This window comes from Humulus lupulus, chromosome X, assembly GCF_963169125.1.
Source record: "Humulus lupulus chromosome X, drHumLupu1.1, whole genome shotgun sequence".
NCBI classification, from domain to species: Eukaryota; Viridiplantae; Streptophyta; class Magnoliopsida; order Rosales; family Cannabaceae; genus Humulus; species Humulus lupulus.
In genome coordinates, this window is record NC_084802.1 from 64,403,036 (window position 1) to 64,428,911 (window position 25,876).

General features: G+C 36.7%; 1 protein-coding gene and 1 long non-coding RNA gene across 4 annotated transcripts; both read right to left on the bottom strand.

Moving 5' to 3' along the window:
* Positions 1 to 2,883: 2,883 nt before the first annotated feature.
* On the bottom strand, positions 2,884 to 6,347 carry LOC133804458 (uncharacterized protein At4g08330, chloroplastic-like). 3 transcript variants are annotated; one of them, XR_009878488.1, is made up of 3 exons: positions 5,972 to 6,347; positions 3,580 to 4,051; positions 2,884 to 3,318 (listed from the first exon to the last, which is right to left on the bottom strand). XR_009878488.1 is itself a non-coding variant. In XM_062242614.1 (2 exons), the coding sequence occupies exons 1-2, from the start codon at positions 6,064 to 6,066 to the stop codon at positions 3,661 to 3,663; spliced, it is 486 nt and encodes a 161-aa protein (XP_062098598.1). In that variant the 5' UTR covers positions 6,067 to 6,347; the 3' UTR covers positions 3,320 to 3,660. The 3 variants fall into 3 exon arrangements, 1 of the variants encoding a protein (XP_062098598.1); XR_009878487.1 differs by lacking the exon at positions 2,884 to 3,318 and adding an exon at positions 3,320 to 3,391; XM_062242614.1 differs by lacking the exon at positions 2,884 to 3,318 and having other exon boundaries at positions 3,320 to 4,051.
* A 4,998-nt stretch (positions 6,348 to 11,345) lies between these two features.
* On the bottom strand, positions 11,346 to 12,790 carry LOC133804140 (uncharacterized). The gene is made up of 3 exons (XR_009878325.1): positions 12,594 to 12,790; positions 11,860 to 11,922; positions 11,346 to 11,579 (listed from the first exon to the last, which is right to left on the bottom strand). It is a non-coding gene; the product is annotated as an uncharacterized LOC133804140 (long non-coding RNA).
* Positions 12,791 to 25,876: the final 13,086 nt, after the last annotated feature.

The following is a 25,876-nucleotide window of genomic DNA, read 5'->3' on the forward strand; positions in this document are numbered from 1 at the left end:
CAACTGATCGTAGTGCAGGTGGTAGTGGTGCTAGAGGAGTGGTGGTCAGTTCCAATATGTGTCAGAGGCCTGTAAAAACACTCCTATCATTGTACCATGTCATACCTCCACCACTTGTCTAGTACGAACGTCAGAAGCATGCTGAAGGAGGTTCTGCCATGTACCATCTTTGTACTACCACTATCTGTGTTGTGTGGACACCATGTTCGTGCTTTGTCTTCTTTTGGTTGATATGTATGTTTCGTACCCATACGTGTTCCATGTGCCCCGTAGATTTTTTCACTTATCCATGTTGTCCATGCGCCTCAAACTTTTTTACATTTTGCTAAGTATCACACTACTTATAGTGTGCTCCCCTGGTGGAACCTACCTTATAAAATAGGGCAGGGCTTCATCGGTGAGGCGCATGATCCCAAGAGGTTTAAGGTATGATCACCTTGAAAGTTGGTTTAGGGATGCAAGGTGCAAGGGGCTTGCTGCGATCGGGTTGTAACCGCCTAGGGGCGAGACACCTAAAACTATGTCACGCCACTCCAGGTATGAGGCGCGCTCCTGGATCCTAGTGCTTCTTGTGGGCTTGAAACGCTTCCTGGGCGCGAGGCCCCTGCTGGGTGTGAGGCCCCTCGGCTGGCATGAGGTGCCCCTTGGGCACGAGCCGCTTCTTGGGTGTGAGGCCCTTCGGCTGGCGTGAGGCGCTTCCTGAGCAGGAGGCCCTCTACTGGTGCTAGGTGCTACCTGGGCCCGAGGCACTTGCTGAGTGCAAGGACCTCTATTTCGCGCGAGGCACCATCTGGGTGTGAGACCCTTCCTGAGTGCAAGGCCCTCTGCTGACGTGAGACCCTTTGTTGGAGCAAGGCGCCACCCAGACCCGAGGTGCGACCCCAGATGTGAGATGAGGGTCTCGCTAGGTGCAAGACGCGAGCATGTCTGGGACTAACTACATGATATGCGCCTTTAGCATGTCCGACATACAACAGGTTGGGCCTCGCTCTGCGAGACCCTCCTCCTCAGGCACCTTGTGCCTTTAGTAGTTTTTCTATATTCACACTTGGTGTGGAATTTTGACATCCACGCTAGCACATAATTAGGAAAAGCAATGTAATCATCTCTCATTAAAAAAATTTAAATGTCCATAGTCGCCTATATATAGGACTGCATTTCATTGTAAAGACAACACAACTTGAGCAAGCCAAAATGCTGCTAAATTGTAACTTCAAAGAGAATTTGAGATTTGCAAGTTCTTGAGTCCACTACAAGAAAAATCCCTTTAGTGTCAGTCTGTTGAGTGATGAGATTGACCATATATTGGCATTTATGTCACTTGGGAGGTGACACAAAAATAAAAGTAACGACGTCAGCACATATATTGATGTTGTTTGTTTGCAAAGTTTGCGTCAGTTGAAAATTGTCACAAAACCCACAATTTGCGTCACTTTTGCACTGTCACAAACCCCACCATTTGTGTCACATTTGCACTGTCACAAATGTGTATATTAAAGAAAAAAGAGAAAGAAACATGGGTCGAAGCCCATTTTTTCTCTAACCCTAAAAGCCTCTCATTCTTTTTCTCTCCCTCATTTGCCCCAACCGCAACACACATCACACATTTTCTCTTCCTCCCAATCTCTCTCTCGCTCGCACCTCTGCCTCTCTCCCGCCTTCATTTTTCTTTGTGATCGACACCACACGCCTATCTCACTGGTAAGTTCTCTCTCTCCTGCTCTTTTTCTTTTTCTCCTCTTGGGTTGGGTTTCTCGATGCTGGGGACGAATGTCGGGGTTTGGTTGATGTGTTGTGGGGTCAAGGGATTGGGCTGCTTGGGGACGAATGACTAGGCTCATATCTTGTCCCATATCTTGGTTGATCTAAAGAAAGGGTCTTCTATAACATTCGTTTACAAGTAATTTTTAAAAAAATAATAATAATTCATAAAATTCTCTCTGTTTTGATGTACGCAAGTGGTGGTGGTAATAGTGGGTTGGTGGTGCTCGTGAGGTTGAGGGTTCGGGATTGTGGTGGCCATGAGATTTGGAGGCTCGGATGCAATGGACTAATGCTAATTTTTTATATTTTGATTTTGTATTTTTGGACTGATTTGTGAGTTTTTGAATTTGCTAGAATTGTATTTTCATTTTGGTGTAATTGCTTTTTTAATTAAAATATGGGTTTTGGGATTTGATTTTTTTTTTTAATTATTGTGGTTTGCATAAGTTGTGAAGAGTCACAAATGTTAACATTTACGTTAGTTGTTAACTGTCACAAATGCTAGCGTTTAAGTCAGTTGTCAATTGTCACAAATGCTTAGTTTGCATTAGTTGTGAATTGTCACAAATGCTAAAGAGGTTTGCGTCACAAAATTTGTGACAGTTAGAAAGTGACACAAATGATATTTTTTTGTAGTAGTGGTCAAACATTCACCTTTTTTTCTTAATAGAATATATATGTTTTACCAGTTTTATTTTTATAGTGTTTGGTATTTATGTGTGTGATTAAAAAAAATTGTGTGATGAGTATATGTTTCTTTTTAAATCAAGAAATTGTATTTTTAAAAATTAAAAAAAAAAAACATAAAAAACTAGAGAAAAAAAACTTTCTAAGATCGTAAGAATAATAAAATAAAATTAAAAGTTTGTAGTTTAAAAAAAAAATCCTATTATTAATTGGCAGAAATAATTTTTCAACTTGATTATGTGATCAAGTACAATAATTATTCATTCTGAATAGAATATTATATTATACAAAAAGTATAAAATAATATTTTTTTAAAATTTATTATAAATAATATTTTAGTATAATAAATTTACAAATGGATATATTTTTTAAAAGATTGTCTTTTGTAGTAATACAATAATAGGCACAATAAGAACACGTACACAAGCCAGAAACGATACAATTAGTAAATATACTGGAACTGACATGACACGATCAGTGATTGTATCTAGATCGGCACAACATGAACAATGAATAGACAGATGATAAATGTGTTTCGACCAATACGATCTAAATAACATCTCTGAATCCAATATCGACCTTACTCACCTTATTTCAAAGGATTAAGCTATCCTTGCGAAGGGGAAAGAATCAAGAGGTTTATGAACTCTTTAACAACAAGTTACTGATTTGAATGTAAGTGTATACTTGACAAGCATCACAAGTGCCTAACACCCTCATATTACTTGGAACCTAAGAGAGAGGCCAGTACCTTACTGGGAAATTTTGATTTCGCAAATTGACAACATGCTGCTAAAACATTCGCTCTAGTTTCATAGGGTATATAATCAACTTTTAAGCTATAATTACTCCCATTGCCATCAAAACCTGATATTCAACAGCGGCATTCAAATATTAGATCGAGAATGATTAATAAACTCAGCTCAATCATTCAATTCACCTGAAAAATTACACCACATTCGATACATATTACTGTTATGTACAAATAATTTTCTAAATACATACACAGGAGCGAACGCAAAATAAAAACAAAATGGGGAGAAAGCCTTTACACAAATAGTCTCACATGCATACAAGAAACTCTTAATTTTATTTTATTTTTACTTTTGTTAATAGGCAAATAAATACCTCGCTGTTGCTACTGGCTGCCTCATTACCCAAAATCCAAAAACCAAAAAAACAAAATGAAGCTTGTCCCAATATGTCAAGCTACAAAGCAGACTCTTCAGAGGATATAGGCTGTAAAGCACGGATTCGGATATCATACTTTCTTCGTTTTGAAACTTCATGGCCATGGCCTGAAGATGAATCAGTATGCTCTGAAGCACCAGGTTGAGAAGATGTATAATCATCGTATGCAACTCCAATATAGTTATTGCATTTGCGACAATGAAGCTTGATTCTTCGACGGAACAAACCCCATGAATTCTTGGAGAAATGAGGAACACATTGAATCTCGTCAATCTGAGAAAATCTGCTATCGTCAATGGAGAAGAACGATATGATCCCCCGCTTTATAGATTTCCCATATTTTGAACCAACTGTTGAGATGTTTCGGTTGGAGGAGCTTAGGTTTAGGCCATAACCACAAGAGCCGCAGCTGTGGGAAGAAAATATTTTAGTGTACTAATTTCACATGTCAATCCAAAACAAAAATATAGCATATTGCAAGAAAATCATAATTGTTTGGAAACTGTCAGAAACTTCATCAATCTTTATTGGAAGAGTAGAATTGAAATTTGGTTAATCTTTCACATTTGTCACTCAGTCTACCGTGTTATTAGAACAAGGTGTTACAAGTTTAGGAAGTAACACATTTAACATCTCAATTTTCTAACAATATTATCACAACACTGTAATAATCTTGATTACAAAATGCTATAGAAAATTAAGGAAAAGTTAAAAAAGAAAATCCTTTACAAGGAATTCTGATAAAGACCTAGAAAAATACTTTCTTTTCCAAAAACATTTAAGTAATTTACTAGAGACGCTTTTTCATAATGACAACATATACCGATCATTTCATGTTGTGGGAATCAAATAAATCATCAATCAATATCTTCCAGGAGCTTTCCCAACAATCCAGCTGTAAATGAAATTTGACCACTACAATGTAAAGAAGAGTACTTCAACTAATAAAAGCTAAATGGTACCCTCAAAAGAATAAAGAAAAAGACAAAACCAGAGTTACACGAACCTACAATCATAGAGTAAGCAGAAGCCTACTGTCCCTATTTTTTCAATAAACGACATTATTGAGTACTTGATCCAAAGTGGCTGTACAAAGATTTTAAAGAAGAGGAACACTGCAAGAGTATTTGATAATACAAAACCAATTTCAATTTCCAATACGGTTGAATATGTAATAGATATAGGTCCAGAAAATGCAATAATTTATTTTATTCTATTTCAGAAATATAATGTAGTTATTTATTTCTTTTTTTATGTGAACAAAGATAACAAATGGATTGGCAACCCCTGTTATAAACAACAACCAGTTTGCAGCCTCCTTAAACTAAAGGCACAATAGATCTCAGAACATGTTTGAATCAACAATTTTATGTTTCATATCTAACTTTCATTGATTTTTATGTTCCATCACTAAATTCCATTTTAGTCTCAGCAAGTGTTACTTACAAAGTGAAAGGAATTTACATTTTATTTTATCATTATTATTTTTTTTTAATTTGAGTTTTCGACCGAGAAGTGGGAGGAGGAAAAAGCTATGGAATTAGCAAGTTTGACATTTTGCGGGTCAGCATAATTGATAATCTTGAAAAGGATTTTGAGTATATGTGGAGCAGAGTAAAGTTATGAGTAGGCATGATGGTTGATGACAGCAATACATAAAAATAAGAAACCCAAAGTACTTAATTGATGCTAAAGGCAACTAAAAGATGACAGGTTTCATTGAAATTACAATTAAAGGTTATGTATTTGACTATAAAGGCTTGTTCTTTACAGAATTGCTCAGGGATTCGGTTTCCATTCGCAATTTTTCAATAATTTTGCAAATCTTTCTTGCCAAAAACTGATCCAAACACATTCTGATAGCCATTTTTGATGCTCTATTATGCGAATGGTTTTTTTTTATTATTATTCCTTTCTGGAACTGGCTTTAGTTCCTTTGTTTAACAAAGAAAAACCAACTAGGAAGCAATTCATTACTGTACGTTGGCTCAAAGATTATCCCCAGTATTGTTCTATATTAAGGTCCCATTTTTTTTTTTTACTTATATTGACTATAATTATAAATTGAATTAGTAATCTACCTGTATTTTTCTTAATATATATAAATATATACATATATGGGTCTACAAGTAAACAACATCACTAACACCAAGGAAAGAATAAACAATGAATTAATAATACTCAAGAAAACTAAGAATCCCACAAGTCGAATCAACACTTTCTCAAACAAGAAAACTAAAATTGAAAATAAACCAGACCCAGATAATAAAAATGTAAATTAAAAAAAAAAAAAAAGAGTGAGAGAGGGAGGGGGAGAGAGAGATTGAACCTGTAGCTAACATCTCTCTGAGAAGAAGAAGACGACAATGAAGGGCGATGAGCTCCATTTTGAAACCCATCTTTGTTAAAGGTCAAACGTTCCATTCAACGGCGCCGGCGACGAAACGAAAACTCCAACGCGAAATTCTTCGGGCTGTGCACACAGTTAAAACCAAAGCAATCGAACTGTGAAAGTGGTCGATGAGAGTTAGGGCTATTGCCTTACGGAGCGCTGAAGATGGCAAGTTTCTGAGAGAAGGAAGGGTATCGAAAGGAGGCCGTTCTCGGCAGAAGATGAACAAGGAGAAAGCACTGAAACTTGGAGAGAAGAACGAAGGCAAAGCAGCATGGGATGGGGAATAATAATCAATGTAAAGATTAATAGACTAATGAGGACCGTGGCGTGGCCCCTTATTATAATATATATATTTTTTATTTTTCTTGCCGACTTTTGTACGTGAATGGGTTATTAAAAAAAAAAGTATGTAATAATAAATTAGGCGGACTTTTCATTGACAAAAAAAAAAGAAGATTAAAAGTTAAATTTGTAACCTATTACCAATAAATGATAATTACGGAATAAATTAAATTATTGTTATTATTATTTTCTGGAATTGGCCCACTCCGGGAGGGGCACGCAATTTATGGTTGCGGTTGACAAGAAAATTATAATTTCATTTTCAAGCAATATAATTTGAGTTCTTGTGTTTTAATTGAATACTAAATTTGATTTTTTTTTTTAAAAAATCAACAATATATATTGATGATGAAATTAGTCATTGGGTTGTATTATGGGTTTTAGATTGGTTTGACCCTAAAAAGTTAACTATTTCTTTATAACCTATAATTTCTTCAAATTGGGAATTTTAATCATTTGTTACAATTACAGTTACAATTATTTAATAAGATTTTAATAACTAATTTATTTGTTTCCAAAACTTAATTAATTTACTTTGGTGCCGATTGGTTGGGTGAATTGAAAATGCAGGAATGAGAATGAGAAAAAAAAATAAGAATGAAATTGAATACAAATTAATATGAATAAAAAAAATTGATAAAAAATTATAAAAAAAAATTCAATCTTGCATTGAAATTGTCTTTCCTCCCATTTTCAAACGGAATAGTCATTCCACAAAAATGGTAGAAAAATCATTCTATTAGAATGACATTCTTATACTCTAAATTACAACCAAAGAAATGAATGAAATGAAAATTAAATCATTTCCATACCATTCCATTACCATCAATCAAACATCACATAAATTCCATATTTCCAAAGATTGTCTGCGCCAATAGTGCTCTTACTCAAGCACAAATGTTTCGTGACTCAAGCTCCCTTTTGGTTGCATTCTGGTCGCGAGCACTCTTAAACTTGACTAAAATTAGTCATAATTTTATTCAAATCGGTGAACGCTTCGCTTACCACCTAGTCGAGACTTCCTTTACTTGTCGTCCTTAACTTTAAAGTTGAGGATATATATACTAGATACAAGCAATGTGCAATACGCACGTTTGCTTAGTTTTATTTATAGAACTAGAAAACATAACCGCGCTCCGCGCAGTCTGTTGTAATTATTAATAAATATATATTTTTTGGGAGATTGTGGGGTAATGATTCATTTTCACTCTACTTGTACAACATGTTTTTTATATGGACACGTGAAGGCACATCTTGACCATATATTTTTTTTTCATAATGGTGTTCACTGTTCATTATATAGCGAACCTCCTGTAGGTTTTTTAAAACTTCTGACAAATTAAAGTACCGAAAATAAAGTTCAAAAAGTTTGTTGTACATGTGTTTTTATTTATTATTATCATCATCATCATGATTATTATTATTATACGCTTTGCGTGATTTTTTTTTTATAAAAGTCTAAATTATATATAAGAAAATTTATGTTTTGTGTAAGACTTATTTTGGCCGATTACCTGTTTGAAGTCTTTATTTTAAAAATTAACTTTTAGATCTCGTGTTTTGTCAAAAAGTTAAAAATTGGAATTGATAGATTGATTATTTGAACACTGTATTTTTGCCGATCACCCGTTTTGACCCTTTATTTTGAAAAATAAACCTTTGGACCATGTATTTATTTAAAAGGTTCAAACTTCTTATAAAAATTAAATTATATATTTATATAATTTTTATTTTCTGTAAGGGTTCACATCATTTTGAACATTGTATTTTAGTCGATTATCCATTGGAACCTTTATTTTTATTAATTAACTCGTGGATCTCAAGTTTTGTCAAAATGTTAAAATAAGAATAAATAGATCGATTGTTTGAATATTATATTTTAGGGGTGTTCATTGGTCGGTTTTGGCAGGTTTGGTGGATTTTTGACAAACTCAAACTTATAATCAGGTTGGTACTTTTCAATCCGTAACTCACCCAATTAAAAAAAAAAATTGAAGTTCAAACACGCCCAAATCGCCGAATTTTTTTTTTAATTTTTTTTCTAAAAAAATCATTTTTCACTAATTTTTTTAATTTAAAATTAATGTAGAAAGAAAATATTTACATGTTGGTGACTTACCATACCAAGTCACTGTGGATAAGTTTTTCAAACTTATATATGACACGATAGTTAAATTGAGTACTTAATATTTTTTTTATTTTATTCATTTATATACTCAAAAAAATTTTGTGGTAAAAATACATAACGTTACATGGCTTAGGAGGATGCCACGTGTCAACATCTTAATGGTCCACCTCATTTTAAAAAAACTTATTAATTGTTTTTAAAAACAAAAAAATAAAAAATACATTTTAATAATATAATAATATAATAAAAAAATAAAAATTATATATATAAAATATTAAAAAATCAAACTAACTTTTTCTCTTTCTTCTAATCCGATCGTTCTTCTTCTACTTCTTTTGTTTTTTGTTTTTTTAATACATCAATCTTTTTCTTCTCTTCTCCTTTTCTCTCCTCCCCTAATCTTCATTTAAGCTAAAAAAAATTAAGATAAAAAAAACTAAATTTGTTCATGATGTTAATGATACTCAAATTTGTTCATGACGCAATTTTAAAATTATTTGTCAAGAATCTAAAAAAAATGATATTGAAAACTTTTTCCGATTTTGTTTGAAGCGATATTGTTGACCATTGATTTGGTCAACAATACTAAATTGAGTATACGAGGATAATAAATGAAAAAGAGCTGAACTTAGATAAATGACACAACAATTTTATAGTGGTTCAGTCCTAAGAACTAGTAATGACTTATGTCTACTTACACTTTTATTAATTATGAAGATTTTAAATTCAAAATCATAAAAACAAGATTCAACCGAACTTACCAAGTCAGAGGGAAAAAAATAAGTAGCTGCTTATTAGAAAGAAAAAAATAATAATAGAACACTGCAATACATCTTCTTTTACATTTTCGCACAAGCAGTTGACAACTTTGCAAGCAAATGTTTTGTATAAAATGAATACAAAAACATATATAAATTTATATGAATAAGGATTAAGGATGGTGAGTGATTGGTGAGACGGTGATGATGTCGGCATTGAGAAGACTCACAAGAGGAATGGCCGATGGGTGCCACTAATTGACATTAAGTAACTATTTTGTTTCTTAGGGTTTGATGTGTAATATGTATGTGTATAATATATATATATATTTATATCTATATATATTAATATGTACATATATGTTTTAAAAAAGATAAGGAAATCATAAGAAATTAGATACGATACGATAATATATATAATATGTACACAAATATTTTTTTTTAAAATAAGGGAACTATAAGATCTTGATAATAATACTATTAAAAATCATTTATTACATAGTAAAAGATAGATCAATAGTCAACACGCAATATTCAGTAGCCAATAGCTTTTATTCCCAAATCTCAAAATATATATACATATATATATATATATATATATATTTTTTTTTTGCGTAAAACGAAGAAACAATGAATCGGGTTGAATTAGGGGCGAGTAGTACAACCCTCACCCTTACCCTCACCCTCACCCCCGACCCAAACCCACATTGAGTACATAAATCATGAGAAATTTACAAAAATACACTAAAAGTTAAAAAAAAATCTGAAAAATACGGTAAATTACAAAAATACGGAATTTTTAGATAAAAACACGGAATGGCAAAATTGTAAATACGGAGTGGCAAAATCATAAATAAAAGCTGTAAAATACATTTTTTTGTGAACAACGTTTACAAACTAGTAAATACCTGTTACAAACTTGTAAATATCTGTTACGTGTTTGTAAATAATATTTACAAAATCCGTTATAGAATTGTAGATTTTTTGTTTTTGTTTTTTTGTAGATAAAACTTACAAACAAATTTGTAACTAAATTTTTTATTTTTGTAACAATAGTTTACAAATCTAGTTTTACAACTAAGAAAGATATTTTTGTAACTAATATTTACGAAAATATTTTATAGTTAAGAAATCATAAACAAAATATATATAAAAATATTATATTTTTCTATATTATTACAATATTGTACCAAAAAATTACATGAATCATCATATTTATGCTATACAACTTAAAAATACAAATTTAAGATATTCATTATTTATAAAACACTTTATTGAATGTAGTGGTGAAATACAATATTTTTTTTAAACAAGTTTTACATTTTTGTAACAACAATTTACAAAACTAATTTCACAACTAAAAAGTTTATTTTTGTAACTCACATTTACATAATTATTTATAAATTTATTTAACATGATTATTACAAAGATTTACAAAACTAATTTTTTAACTTTAAATATATTTTTGTAACAAAACTTGAAACTTGGATTATATTATGATTTTGGTTTAACATTGAGTGTTGAGACTTGACTAGCTATGATTTAAAAAATATATATAATATTTTTATAAAGAATAATAATATTGTGATTATCTTTAACTATATATTGTAACATATAGTTATTAATATTAATTTTAATTAACAGCATATTGTAACTTGTATAAATATTTATTTTAATATTAATAAATACATTCTTTTTAAATAAAAATAAATTAATCTATTTTATTGAATATAGAAGCTATCACTTTTATTATTATATTATTTGTTAAGCTTGAATTTTAATTAAAAATGGACACAAAAAGACAAAAAAAAAATTAAGAATATTATATATTTATATATACATATATACTAATATTCAAATATTGAAAATCAATAAAAACCCCATCAAGATGTGTTTATATTCAATTATTATATCTCATATAAATAATTTAATTCTATCACAATATAAAAGAAAATAGAATAAAAGATTTATAGTTGATTGGAAAACGTACCACTATTTGCATATAAACCAACCGTATTTTAGTAATTATTTTGGATTACCGTATAAATAAATAAAAATTAAATTACCGTATTATTTGTAATTTTCCCATAAATCATTACCCACCCCTGGCCCATTACCCACCAAGGCAGGGAATCCCCACCCCATTACCCTCTAAGGCAGGGAATTCCTGCCCTATTAGGAGCAGGTCCCCGTGGGTATCTATCCCCGCGAGTCAAATTTCTATCTTTAGCGCCCTCCTAGAGCTCTCCAACTCATGACTAATCCAGTTTTCCTTTGCCCTTACATGCACCACAAAACACTCGTGAGCCAAGACCTAGCAAAAAAACTCAATCAAATAAGACAAATATTCAAATAAGGATTTATATCAAATACATACTTTATAAATCATAGACAGATTCATGTTGGTTTTCCAAAAAGTATAACGACTCATGCCAATCCATCACAAACAACAACCAATCATTACGAACGGTAAGAACAACAGATGCTTATATAGAGCAAACATTTAACTTTAAACAGATTCATAGCACGATCATACTCATGTTCGATAATCAGGGCTCAAGCCCTACACTCGGTGCATATCTCAGTTTTCTTACCTGAATTCCAACAAGCTAGATGTACCGGCCCAAGTGCGATCTCCGTCAAGCGCTCGAAAAATCCTTAGTCACAATTGGCATAATATTGGTTTAGTTTCCCATAACTCCACTTTTCCAAAACTTTCTATAAGCACTACAATGCTCCAAATACGCCTTAAATATTCCTAAACATGTCCCAAGAGCCTCAGCCCAAGTTCCCCTAATACTCCACATAAAATTAATATGAAAAAGGGTTCAAAAACCCTCTCCCCGAACAAATCGTTCGACCGGTTCCCCAAACCAGTCGATCGTTTGGCCAAAATGACCAAATCGCTCAACTACAGTCCGGTCGACTGGTTCATGTCAGAGAGCAATTCTGCATTTTTTTTTCAAAACTCCAACTCAAACCCAATCGACTCTAAATCTCTCCAAACCCAGTTTTCACACTTCGAAACACATATTCAACCAAAAGTATACCCAATAACAGTAACTAAACCCCTACAACTCAAGTTCCAACTTAATTACATAGAAATTTAGGTCAAAATCCATTTTTTTTCAATAACACTCTGAACTGAAACAAAATTATGATTTTCAACTTAATTTCAAGTTTACATCATTTAGAAAACATGTTTCTAAGTCCCATAAATCCACCCAAATCAGCTATAAACTCCAATTTCGAAAATTCAACTAAAAACCACAAAAATTCCTCAAGAACAAAAATGAACAAGCTAAAAAATAAGGAGAGAAGTTCTTACCTCTTCCTAAATCTGAATTTCCCAAGTGTAGTAATGATTAAGCGTCCTTTACTTCCTTCTTTGATGCTTAAGATTTTCCTAAAATCCCCAATTAGCTTCAAGAATCAAGAATCAAGCTTTTGCTTTGTTTTAGTGCCCTAGAACTCTCAAGAAGACTAAGATAGATGAGAAGGAATGTTTTATCCGTACAAGGAAACCTTCAGCAAAGGTTTTCTCTAATTTTAAGGTCTAAAGACTATATTACCCCTCACTCATCACATTTCCTAATTAACCTCAAGGGCAACCTAGTAATCTACCACTATTTGTAATAATACCACAATTTCCCTCTATTTCCCCAACAATCACTAAACATATAAGTTCCCAATTAATACCACAATTTCGACCAAGTATTAAATACCTCATTTTGTAACATTCTGCTAATTCCACTTGACGAAACCCACCACTGACAAACCTCACACATTCTCACATAATAATGTGGTCACACAGCACATAGCATATCATTACAAATATACCCTCAATGGGTTAAAATTATGAAAATACCCATGTTTACCAAGAATGAGACTTAAACATAATTAAATTCATATAATCTTATATATATATATATATTCAATTATAATCATATAATTTCACAAATATTCACTTATGCCCTCCCGCCATACTAACCAAGGTACAGAACCTCATTAGGGATTTTTGGGACGCTACATAAACATTCAAAGCTAGATGAATAGCTAAAGGGTTTAAACAAAAGGAAGGAATCGATTATTTTGATACGTATGCACCAGTTGCTAGGACAACCACAAAAAGAGTTTTATTTTTCTTATCATCAATATATAACATTTTATGTTAATCAAATGGATGTCCAAACAGCATTCCTAAATGGAGATCTCAATGAAGAGATTTATATGGAACAATCGGAGGGTTTTGTTCTAAGGAGAAATGAACATAAAGTGTGTAGGCTTGTTAAATTATTATATGATTTAAAAACAAGCACCGAAACAATGGCATGAGAAGTTTGAAAAAGCTATTGTTTCGGATGGGTGTAGACACAATAATGGACAAGTGCTTATACTCTAAGATTTATGATAGCTATGTCATCTTGGCGTGTCTATATATTGATGATTATTGATTTTGAGTAATGAGATGAGAGGCATAATAGAAACATAGAGGTTTCTATCTTCCACCTTCTAGATGAATGACCTTTGAGAGGTCGATACCTTCGTTGGTATAAAAGTGAGAATAAATAGTGGGGGTTATGCCTTAAGTCAAGAATACTATGTCAAGAAAGTGCTTGACAAGTTTAGTCATCTCAAAATCAAATAGTCGAATACACCATTTGATTCAAGCATATAGCTTGGAAAGAACAATGGTAGAACAGTTAGTAAACTAAGTAGGTTTACTAGCAATTCAAGTATCGAACATTGGAAGGCAATTGAGAGAATTCTAGGGTACCTAGAGAGGATCAAGAAGCTAGATCTCCAATGTTTTCTAAGAAACTTGAGGGATACTCTGATGCAAGTTGAATATCAAGTGTGGGAGATAATCTTTTCACCATCGGTTGGGTGTTATGCTCAAAAGATGAGCGGTTTCTTAGGGCCCAAAGAAACAAACATATATTTCACTCAACCATTGAGAATGAGTTTTTAACTCTAGCGGCAAATGGCAACGAGGCCAAGTGGCTTAGGGATTTCATGAGGAATATCCCAACGGTGATAAACAAGCCACATTAGCTAGAGCTTATAATGGCATATAAATAGTGGGAAGTCTAAATATATAAGTCTAAAACATGAGTATGTGAGACAATTGATTCGAGGATGAATCATATCAATCTCATATATAAAGACAAGTGATAACTTATCAGATCCATTTACAAAATCTCTTGCGAAGAGGTTAGTAAGTTCCACTTCAAAAAGAATGGGACTAAAAATCCTAGAATAATATATTCCCCAATGATGACAAACCAACTCCAAACTTGTGAACATCAAGGGAAAGAGTTCAATGGATAATAACAAGTTATTGGGTGAATAGTTTCAACATTACCAAAGTCATGAGTTCCATCCAAGGATGGTTAGTGTTGGATGCTACCGAGTGAGGGTTAAGTCTAGGGCTTTTAATGAAGTTTAGTTGTGTGCAACAAGCATCTCTAAAGGTAGTAAAGATGTTGTAAGAACTTCACCTATGTAAAGTTAGAGGTGGTGCGTCCTCTCATGGGAGTTGGAGTTTTCTCCCTGGAAAGTTCATGAAACGGATGAGCACAAGGCCATGAAAAGTGCTAAGCGCAATGGTGGGAAAATGAATGGTCAAGTGGAAGTGTGTGAGGTGTTACCGGTCCTATCATTAAGGAGTACTTGGTTCATTCTCTTAGACACCAATGACTTCGATAAGGCTTTGCAATACTTTCACTATGATAAAGTTCAAATCGAAAGATACTTTATGTTATGCACCAAAACTGTTAAGCTAAGAAGAGAGGAATATATTTAACCAAGCAGGGGAATGTTGAGATTGGTTTAATATAATGATTAAGATATTTACACGTTAAGGTGCAAAACACTAAACGGTTTTCACTTAAGGAGAAGTGAAAACATGAGATTGTGTAGAAGGAATCTAAAAGTGACTTTTATGGGTCTAAAGTGATACAATGAGGTATCCAAACATTCCCAAAAATTTTGGTAGCATTTTAAGAAATTTTAAGACCATTGGAGGGGTCAAAGTCAGAGTGGGTGGCGATGCGTCGCCCCCTAAGTGGCGAAGAATCGCCAAAATCCGAAGGGCTTCAAAAGCCCCAGCAGGCAATGCATCGCCTGCTTGTAGGCGACGTTTGGGCGGTCTTTTAGGGTCGTACAATTACATAAAATGCTCCAAATGATGTGTTTTAAATGCTCTAATCCTACTAATTACGATGCCTGCACTATAAATATGAGTTATTAGAGTTGTAAATCCTTGATCACAATTTCCAACTTTCTCTCTCTCTGACCTCTCTCACTCTCTAGCTCTCAAAGACCAAAGTTTTCTCCAAGAAACTCATCAAGCTTTGCTTGACTTGCATGAATTTTAAGGCTTGTTAAATATCAAATCTCATTCTACTTAGTTGAAGCTTGAAGCAATAAGGGAAGGATTGGAATGGATATTTAAGACAACAATATTCTTATTGTGTATAAGCCTTAAAAGTTTCCCAAGTTTGAAGATTCAAGTTGCTCTAAATCAAAGGTTGTATCTATCTAACCCTAACTTTGTTTTATGATAATCTATTGTGTTTTCATTGTTAGTATTGATGATTAAATATTTCTAAGTTCATCTTATCATCATTTAATCACTTAGTTTCTTATAATCAAGATAGTCATTTATACTATGAACATGTTTCTTTGATTATCAAGATTTACTTTCATACTTTGAATAAGGTTCTTATTTAGCATTTAGGGTTCCAAATATTAAACTATTCTCATTATTAATTTTTTATTTGCAAAGTGTAAAGCCATATATTCCCAACAATCAAAATCTCTATTTCAATTACTTTATTTTAGTGTTTTGCATAATCAACAATGAGGGAAATTTGTTCATCGTCTACAATCTTCAAATCCTTATTTCAAGATTTGGTTTGTGTTGAACACATAACCATGAAAGATCAAAGAAAGTTCTATTTGGAAATGCTCTACATGAATGTGGATATGGATTCAAAGTCTTCATCAACAAAGGATGAGACAACTCAATGAGATTACATGCTTAAAGAGATTGGTATCATCAAATTCCTTATTTCTAAATGTGTAGATTTCAAGAATTTGAATGAAATGTTTTTTTTGCCATATTTTTGTAAGTTTGAGTTTATTGCTAATATTAAGAGTACAATGACGAATGTTAATGAACAATTCAAGTGTGATTGTTATACTTGGTTTGTTTGTAAAGTTATCGATCATCATGTGAGATATGGTAGTTGTAAAATTAAACATATTGAGTTTGGGATTAAGGCAATTGATGTTGAGATCATTGCACTTCTAAATAAATTTAATTTGGTCACTTTAATTGATGGCGACACATCTCCTAGGCAGTATTTTAGGGTCGTACAATTACGTAAAATACTCCAAATGATGTGTTTTAAATGCTCTAATCATACTGGTTAGACTAATGACACTATAAATATGGGTTATTAGAGTTGTAAAGTCTTGATCATATTTTCCAACTTTCTCTCTCTCTAGCTCTCAAAGACCAAGTTTTTCTCCAAGAAACTCATCAAGCTTAGCTTGACTTGCATGAGTTTTAAGGCTTGTCAAATCCCAAATTTCATTCTACTTAGTTGAAGCTTCAATCAATAAGGGAAGGCTTGGAATAGAGATTTTGGACAACAATATTCTTATTGTGTATAAGCCTTGGAAGTTCCCCATGTTTGAATATTCAAGTTGCTCTAAATCAAAGGTTGTATCTATCTAACTCTAACTTTGTTTTATGTTACTCTATTGTGTTTTCATTGTTACTATTGATGATTAAATATTTCTAAGTTCATCTTATCATCATTTAATCACTTAGTTTCTTATAATCAAGATAGTTGTTGACGCCGTTTTTCGACAACTTAAATTGGAGAGCAATTAAACATGAAAATATTGGAGGAAATGAATAAAGATGAACACAACAGGTTTTTTACGTGGTTCAGCAGTTAAATCTGCCTAGTCCACAAGTCTATATTATTAAGACTTGTGGAGGTTTTCTGGAAACTTTTCAGAGAATAGTTGCCCAGAGCTTTCCCTCGAGAATCAATCTATCGATCTCTTACAAATGGTGTTTCCTTCTCTATTTACAGGGAAGGTTTGTAGAATTCATTCCCACATATTTCGAGAAGATATTCTGTGAATCAATTAATATAATGCTATTTAATACATTATTTCCTTTATATACGGAAACGTCCCATGAAAAATGAGATTGGATAATAGATTAAATGACATCCCTTAAATATTAAGATTGTACAACAATAAACATAGTCACACGTAACTGATTAACTCGGACATGGGATTCATCAAATCTTTGAGATCAGCAGTTGGCATTGAACTCATCGAGACTATCAGTTAATCACGAGCTCGCTGCTTAGCTTCGCCTATGCTTGGAACAAGTAGACGTTGACGATGTTGTCACATTCAAGCCTACACTTCCCGAGCTCATGCCATCTCGCCTGAAGGCAATCAGGGATAAATATATACAAGCGTCACACCATGCCATTGCAAGCTCAGAGTATATTCGAGATTATACATCCTCGAGGTCGTTGTTTACTTCAAAGAGGTCCGACTATAGGATCATATGATGACCGTATATATTTCGAGCTCACACCTGACAAGCCCAGTTTTCGGGGTCATAACTTTTTATCTCGAAATCTGGGTGTAACATTTTGCCCCCTCAAAAGTATCAGTTCGAATCCTATGAGAAGGGAACTTTTGAACTGCCCTTCTTGGAAACTGTACCATCAATTGCACTCGAGTGTGGACACGTGTCGGCCAAGTATTGGATGGTCAGATTACTTGAGTGTCTTTTGCACCATACGCACGTCTGTCCGCCTACTAACTTTATGGCATCATCCTTTCATGTGTTCCTGACCGTTTGATCAGATGCCGAATTTGGTCAACGGTCCAGATCAATTCGACGTTTGGCATCCTTTGGGGCCTATAAATATGCACGTTGTCTTCCTCATTTCAGTTTTACATTTTTGAGTTTTCAGAAAGAAAAGAAGAAAGAAAAAACTAGAACCAATTTGTTCAGTTCTAGCATGTTCTCCAAACCAAGAAAACAAAACAACGCTGGCTTGTTCGAATCCATCAGATCATTTCTACAACCGCTCCTTCGATCATCGATTTCTCTGTATCCACCAGCTTCATTGTGTAAGTATCTATTCTTGACCCCATATGTTCATATATTTATTCTGCTTTCTACATTTCTGCATGCATGTTTGTATTGTTGTTACACTTGTAGGCACATTTACTAGTTAGGCACTAGAATGTTTAAGCCAATATTTGTGTAGTTCTTAGGTTCTTCTGGTATTATGGGTTCCAAACCCAGACTTTGCGTGAAAGATGCAAATATAGTTCTTCATTTAGGTTTCGGATGGCATGTTGTGTAGACCAAGAAAAGGGGTATAAAAATTAGGGTTTTTAAATTGCACGTTTCCCAAAAATATCACCTTTTTGAGTAACCGCCAACTTTTTCCCTGAAAATCCGGGATTTTTAAAAATAAATCCACTTTTCTCGCTTTACGTCGAATACACGCTCAGGCTCGACTCTTCACATAACTCAAGTTCTCCCAAGCCTGATCTTGTTCTTTTGATCGAGCTTTTTCCATGGTCTCGAGCATTCGAGCTCGAACCATCTCAAATTTTATCCTTGATTTCTTGTGTGTCTGACCCTCACCCTTTTTCTTTCTTGCTAGATTTCGTAGAATTTGAAAAAATGGTGGGGGTCATTACTCGCGATTCCTTATTCACTGAAGACTCCGAGCCCAGAGTCGCCCTTTACTCGAAATCAGTGGCTAATCCGTGAGCACGATGTGAGGTGTGAGCAAGAGGATACTTGAGCTCACTTTCGACGCCAAAATGATGAGGTCGAAGAGAGAAAGAGGGAAAAACTTCGAGTCACAATCTATCTAGACTCGGACCCTGGACCCAGAACAATTCCTCTTGACCCCAAGCTTAAAGTAACGGTCGCTTACAAACCGGGCGAACTCAAATTTTCACTGATGAAGGAGTCAACAAATCGTCCACCCACCACGCAGTCGACCACCATACCTACTTCGAAAGGAGAATTTTTCGAGGTCAAGCACTATTGGAGCTCGGTTTCCTCATTAGGAAAAATAACCAACATCCTAGCATGCCACGACCTAGGATTGTCAGGCTCGCTAAGGTGTCGAGCTCCAAATTCCAAGGAACGTAGCTACCGTTCCCCGGGAGATGGCAATCCCGACAATAAGCTAAAGCTCGCAGCTTGAAGTCACGAGCACATGAAGGAAGGGGCCTTATTGCTCTTGAAGTCCTTTTTTAAGGAGTTTATGGATTTTGTTGGGCTCGCGCCCTTCCAACTCCAGACCAACTCGTACAGGGTCTTGTCAGCCCTGAGGTTGCTTTACCACGAACTGAAGTGGGAAGGACCGTCGCCAAGGGAGATTTTATATCTCTTTTGTCTGAAAAGCAACCCCTCCCGAGCTCGGGGAGGAGATGGCTTCTATTACCTCTCGAGATATCCCAGAGAGAAGAAGATTTTCGAGGACATTCCCAACCATCCTCCCAACTTCAAACTGGCATTCTTCTGGACGGATGGCTTGGCTCCCTCCAAATATTACTCGTTCAGGCGAATCCGTAAGTATACGATCCTTTTTCTTTTCGTGCTCGACTTTTGTTTAAGCTCGAATTACTTATAATATATTTTATTCTTCAGCTAACTATCACCGTCCTACTCCCACGGACGCAATGAGGGAGCACAAAGAAACTTTGCTCCAGCTTCCATATGGCAGGCGCTCCCTGTCCTATCTTCTTCACGAAGATAAGCTTCAAGCCTACGACCTCCTGGAGAAGGATCAATCAACAGACGACAGGGCATACAAGAAGTATACAAAGTGGGAGTTTATGCCTCTCCCAACCGGCAATCTTCCTCCGAGGCGAAGTTCTAAGGCACGAACCCAGCTCACCGTCGTAGGAGTCCGTGCTTGGGGAACGATGCCAATGATGAGGCCTCGAGCTCGAGTGATAGAGGTAAGATCATTCTCAGCTCGGCCTTATGGTTTCCTTCCCTACTTAAGCATAAACCTGACACCCTGATCTTATGTGAAGATGATAGAGACAACTTTTTATGTATGGTCCTGGGTAGATGAGAGGGTCCATAGGTTTGATAGTTGGCTAGGGAAATACGAAAAAAATGTGTAGTCTGAATGAGGTCTGGGATGGGATAGCCGTCCAATATGAGACAAACGACTATAGGGACCTTTCGAGGTTGACTTCCACGTATAGGGAAAGGACTCCCCCCACCTCTTTTGAAGATAGGGGAATTACTTGGTCACCGAGCACGACCTTGGGGGAGAGTTCCAGTTAGGTTTCTTGTCACTTGTCCTTAATTCCTTTAACTATCTGCTCTATGCTAATTTGAGCATTTTTAAGCTCGATCTCTAATATGAATTGATTGTGCAGGCACAATGGATTCCGACCTCGAGAACATGCTCGCCAGTTGTGAGGGGGCCAAGAGAAGTAAGCACCTGAGAGCCTCACAAAATTTTGATCGACCTGCTAAGGTCCCTAAAAGGACCGAGAAGACTCCTCCTCCCCCAGTTCCTATTGTTACGAGCCCGGTCGTGGACCCCACTCCCCGGGTTGAGATTCCTATGGGAGATGCTCCTCCGCCTCCTGCCATCCAGATCCTTCCGACCCTTGGCCCACTTTTGAAGAAACCAGCGATAAATAAGGGGCGTCTGTTGTCGATTTCTACTCATGTTGATGAGTATGTCATCGACAACGCCGCCGAGACTCACGGAGCCACTCTCAGCTCGGACGTCCTGCTCGGGTAGGCCAAAGCATCAGCAACCTTGGGGCTCCTCAATGGCAGTTCCTGGTCAATGCTCGGGACCCTAATGTCCTTTATGATAAGAGTACCAAACTCATTTCCTCGGTAATTTATCTTACCTCGCTATTTATGATTTTATTCGGAGCATGCTCTAACTTGATTTGTCCATGTGTTAGGCTCTAACTGCAGTTGCTCAGCTGAATTACAAGCTAAACAATGAGGTTCATGTGAGCATGTCCTATGCTCAGGAGTCGAAGGAACTTCGGCTCAAGCTCACCAATGAGTTAAAGGCCGCAAGGTCCAAGCTGGAGGCTGAGATCGAGAAGGTGAAGGTCGAGCTTAAAGAGAAGAGTTCCAGGGTTGAGGAGCTTAAGAAGATCAATGCCAAGCTTGAGGAGGAGAAAAAGACTACCTACGAGGTAATGGGGGATGAAAAGGTTCGTCTTCTCGAAGAGTTCAAGCAGAGGAAGGATCGGGCAGTTGACTTGGCTATGTACAGGATTTGGGCCAGCAACGCCGATCTCGACACAAGATTCTTGGGCTCTTTTGAGGAAGAGATCGTGACCAAATGGCAAGTTCGACTTGATGCGGAGGAAGCTTCTCAGGAGGATAGTCATGCTATTTGTCTTGGTGAGGGTAGTGCTCTCAATGATGCGAAGAAGGCAAAGGAGGGTGCTGAGAAGGCTAAGGATAATGCTCTTGCCTCCTAAATCTTGATCCTGGGCTGCGTCCCTCTAACTTGTTTGTAATAGTTTATAGTTTTTGTTTGTCATGCCCTTGGGGCAAAAACAATTTACATCTCGTAAAAGGGCTTTTGATATTTTTAATACCATGCTCGTAATTATTTTGACATTTTTGCTTTATATCCCTCTTATCGAAGTATTTTAAGCAATTATTATATTAAGAGTCCGCTTATATGCTTGTTTATCCCTACAAACACATGTTGGATTTAGGCTCAAGTTTCCATGCATCCTCGCATAGTTTGCTTGATATATCCGTATCCGATCTCATTATTTGTCAAGGTCGGAGCTTACTTTTACCATGCACACGAAAGTACTTATATGGCGTGTAAGATAAGTACTTTAGTTGTATTCTGCTTTTCTAGTTACTTTTCCTCGTCATCGGGTAGCTCCCCGAGGTTGTGAGGTTGAAACTTTTGTTGCAAAATAATCCACCCTCGGTGTCGACTTAGCTCGTAACAGGTTAATTTTTTCCCACTTGCATCGATCAATTTTAGCTAGTTTATTCCAAACCTATTTAGGTCGTGTTTGGTTCATAATCCATACACTCATATATTTTTTATCTAGTTATATCTAGATCGTAATAATTCGCGTGCCTAGTCATATCCAGACACTTTATTTTATATAATTTGGTTATGTCCAAATTTTAGCTCGCGTATTTGGTTATATCCAAACACTTTGTTTTTAATAATCTGGTTACGTCCAAATTATCTTAGTTCACGCATTTTGTTATATCCAAACACTTTTATTTTTGATAATTTGGTTATGTCCAAATTATCTTAGTTCGCGCATTTGGTTATATCCAAACACTTTGAAAAATACACTTATGAGTTCTGTGGATGCCAAAAATCCACCAAGAAAAAAATCCCCAGTAAATGGTTAAAATACGCACTTAGTCACATTATCAGGCTCAGACCTGTAAGTCTTGTGAAACCGGGAGATTATCCCAAGGGAAGCATCACCTTGTGGGCTGTGAAGTATGGCCTTGTTAGGCTAGGAGGCCAAGCTACGGGTCACAAGGGGCCAGGCGCATCAAGGGCCTTGCGCCATGCACCCCCCGACCACGCACAAGGGTCTCACTATGTGAGGCTGCCCTTCCCCCGCATGCGAGGCTACCCTTCCCCCGCATGCGCCTGCCAAGGCCACAAGGGTCTCACTATGCGAGGCTGCCCTTCCCCCGCATGCGAGGCTACCCTTCCCCCTCACTATGCGAGGCTGCCCTTCCCCCGCATGCAAGGCTACCCTTCCCCCGCATGCGCCTGCCAAGGCCACAAGGGTCCCACTATGCGAGGCTGCCCTTCCCCCGCATGCGAGGCTACCCTTCCCCCGCATGTGCCTGCCAAGGCCACAAGGGTCCCACTATGCGAGGCTGCCCTTCCCCCGCATGTGAGGCTACCCTTCCCCCGCATGCGCCTGCCAAGGCCACAAGGGTCTCACTATGCGAGGCTGCCCTTCCCCCACATGCGAGGCTACCCTTCCCCTGCATGCGCTTGCCAAGGCCACAAGGGTCTTACTATGCGAGGCTGCCCTCACCCGCATGCCTCGCGACCCAGATGCACGCCAATGCCTCGCACAGCAAGACACACCTCACCACGCTCATGTGCGTCTTGCGAGGTATGACCGCACTAAGGAGCCTCGTACCACCATCGTCTTGTGGCCCTCATGCAACCCCATCACGCCTTGTGAGACCCATGTCCGAGCCTCGTGAATGCCCGGGTCATACATGGGTACTCACTTAGGCACCAAGGGTCTTGCCTTGTGAGACCCATCCCCATTCCTCGTGAATGCCCAAGTCATGCCTGGATACTCGCTTAGGCACCAAGGATCTTGCCTTGTAAGACCCATCCCCAAGCCTCGTACATGCCTATTTCGCCTATTTCCAGGCCTCCTACTTGGAGGTAAGGACGGGATAAAAGAAGTATGGATCGACACTTACTAAAATATAAAGAAACCTAGAGAAGATATTTAGGTAAAGGGGACCACTAGGGATGAGATAAATGTACGAGCACGGGATGTACAACCCTGAAAAAGGGCAAAGGCATGACTCTGACATCTGTGTCCTACAAGTAGTGGAGGTACGGATTTGTACAGAGAGTGGAAGCACTACATGCATACCTCTGACTATGTACCAGGCCGACACCATAACCTTCTGCTCCACCACGACCTGTGCCACTACCCTGACAATGTACCTCTGTACAATCTTGTCCCCTGGGACCACAATGTATGGGGAGCCATTAGAGCTCCAGTATAAATAGGTCATCACCCCTCTAGAAAGGGGGTTGGAAAATTGATTGTATGCTAAGGCTGTTAAGTAATATACAATTTCGACTCCATTGTAGTTCTACACATTTACTCTTTCAAGTTTTCTCCATCTTCTTCTGAGATACCTTTGGCAATATAGTCTTAGTTTTCTAACCTTATATCGTTGACGAGATTTCACCGTCAACAAGTTCTATGTCGGGTTAATAGTCCAGACATTTTTACGCTATTTATTTTTTCAAATTGATGGTATATATATACCACTGATGCCCCCTTAATATCCTATGAGTGTGATCATAGGTTATTAAATTAAGAGAGTTTGCAAAAAATACAACATATTGAAATGAAAATGAACTTTATTCAAAATTGAACAATTTATCAACAGAAACTTTGTAAAGATAAACAAGCATGGTTACAGGAGACATCATTCCTACACTATTGATAGTAAGGTCATAGATGTTCTCCATTCCATGCTTGTGGCACCAACTCTCTGTTTAATCTTGCCAATTTGTAAACTCTAGGTCGAATGATTGACTCGATCTGGTAAGGTCCTTCCCAATTAGGCCCAAGTACGCCAGTAGCTGGATCTCTTGTAGCGAGAAACACACGTCGTAACACCAAGTCTCCCAATCCGAACCTTCTTTCCTGGACTTTCTTATTGAAGTATCGTGTAGCTCACTGCTGATATGCTGCATTCCTTAGTTGCGCTTCATCTCGTCTTTCTTCAATTAGGTCCAGATTTACTTCGAGCTGGGATTTGTTCGAGGCTTGATCATAAGCGTGGCTATGAATTGTGGGAATTTCGACCTCGATTGGTAACATGGCCATGCACCCATATGCCAGGGAAAAGGGAGTATGCCCTATTGAAGTGCGAGCCGTAGTTCGATATGCCCATAAAACTTGGGGAAACTCCTCGGGCCATTTTCCCTTAGCTTCTTCCAATTTCTTTTTCATAGAACTCTTAAGAATCTTATTCACAGCTTCGACTTGGCCATTTTCTTGGGGATGGGCAACAGAGGAGAAGCTCTTTATTATCCCGTTTTTCTCACAAAAATTGGTGAACAATTCGCTGTTGAATTGAGTACCGTTATCTGATACTATTTTCCTTGGCATTCCATATCGGCAGATGATGTTCTTTACCACAAAGTCCAAGACTTTTTTTTCGAGGTAATCGTTGCCAGTGGTTCAACCTCAGTCCACTTTGTAAAATAATCGATCGCGACTACTGCGTACTTAACTCCACCTTTGCCAGTCGGCAACAAGCCTATGAGATCAATTCCCCACACCGCAAATGGCCATGGGGAGGTCATCATAGTTAGCTCAGATGGTGGAGCTCACGGGATGGTAGCAAACGGCTGGCATTTATCGCACTTTTTGACATATTCAAATGCGTCTGCCTTGACAGTGGGCCAGAAGTATCCTTGTCTTAAAATTTTCTTAGATAGGCTATGCCCCCCAGTGTGGTCCCCACAAAATCCTTCGTGAATTTCTTCTAGGATTTTCTTGGCCTCGGGTGGAGTCACACATCGGAGTAATGGCATAGAGTATCCTCTCTGGTATAACCTTCCTTCCACAATAGTGTATCTGGGAATCTGATTCTGCTGGGAGAGTGTCGGTTTCAAGGTAATCAACTATTGGGGTCATCCAGGTTGGTTCGGAGTTAATCATGTTGACGTCTTCTTGTTCAGGCTTGCTAATACTGGGTACCGACAGGTGCTCAATTGGGACTACATTTAGCGCATCGACCTCGCTGGATGTGGCGAGCCTGGC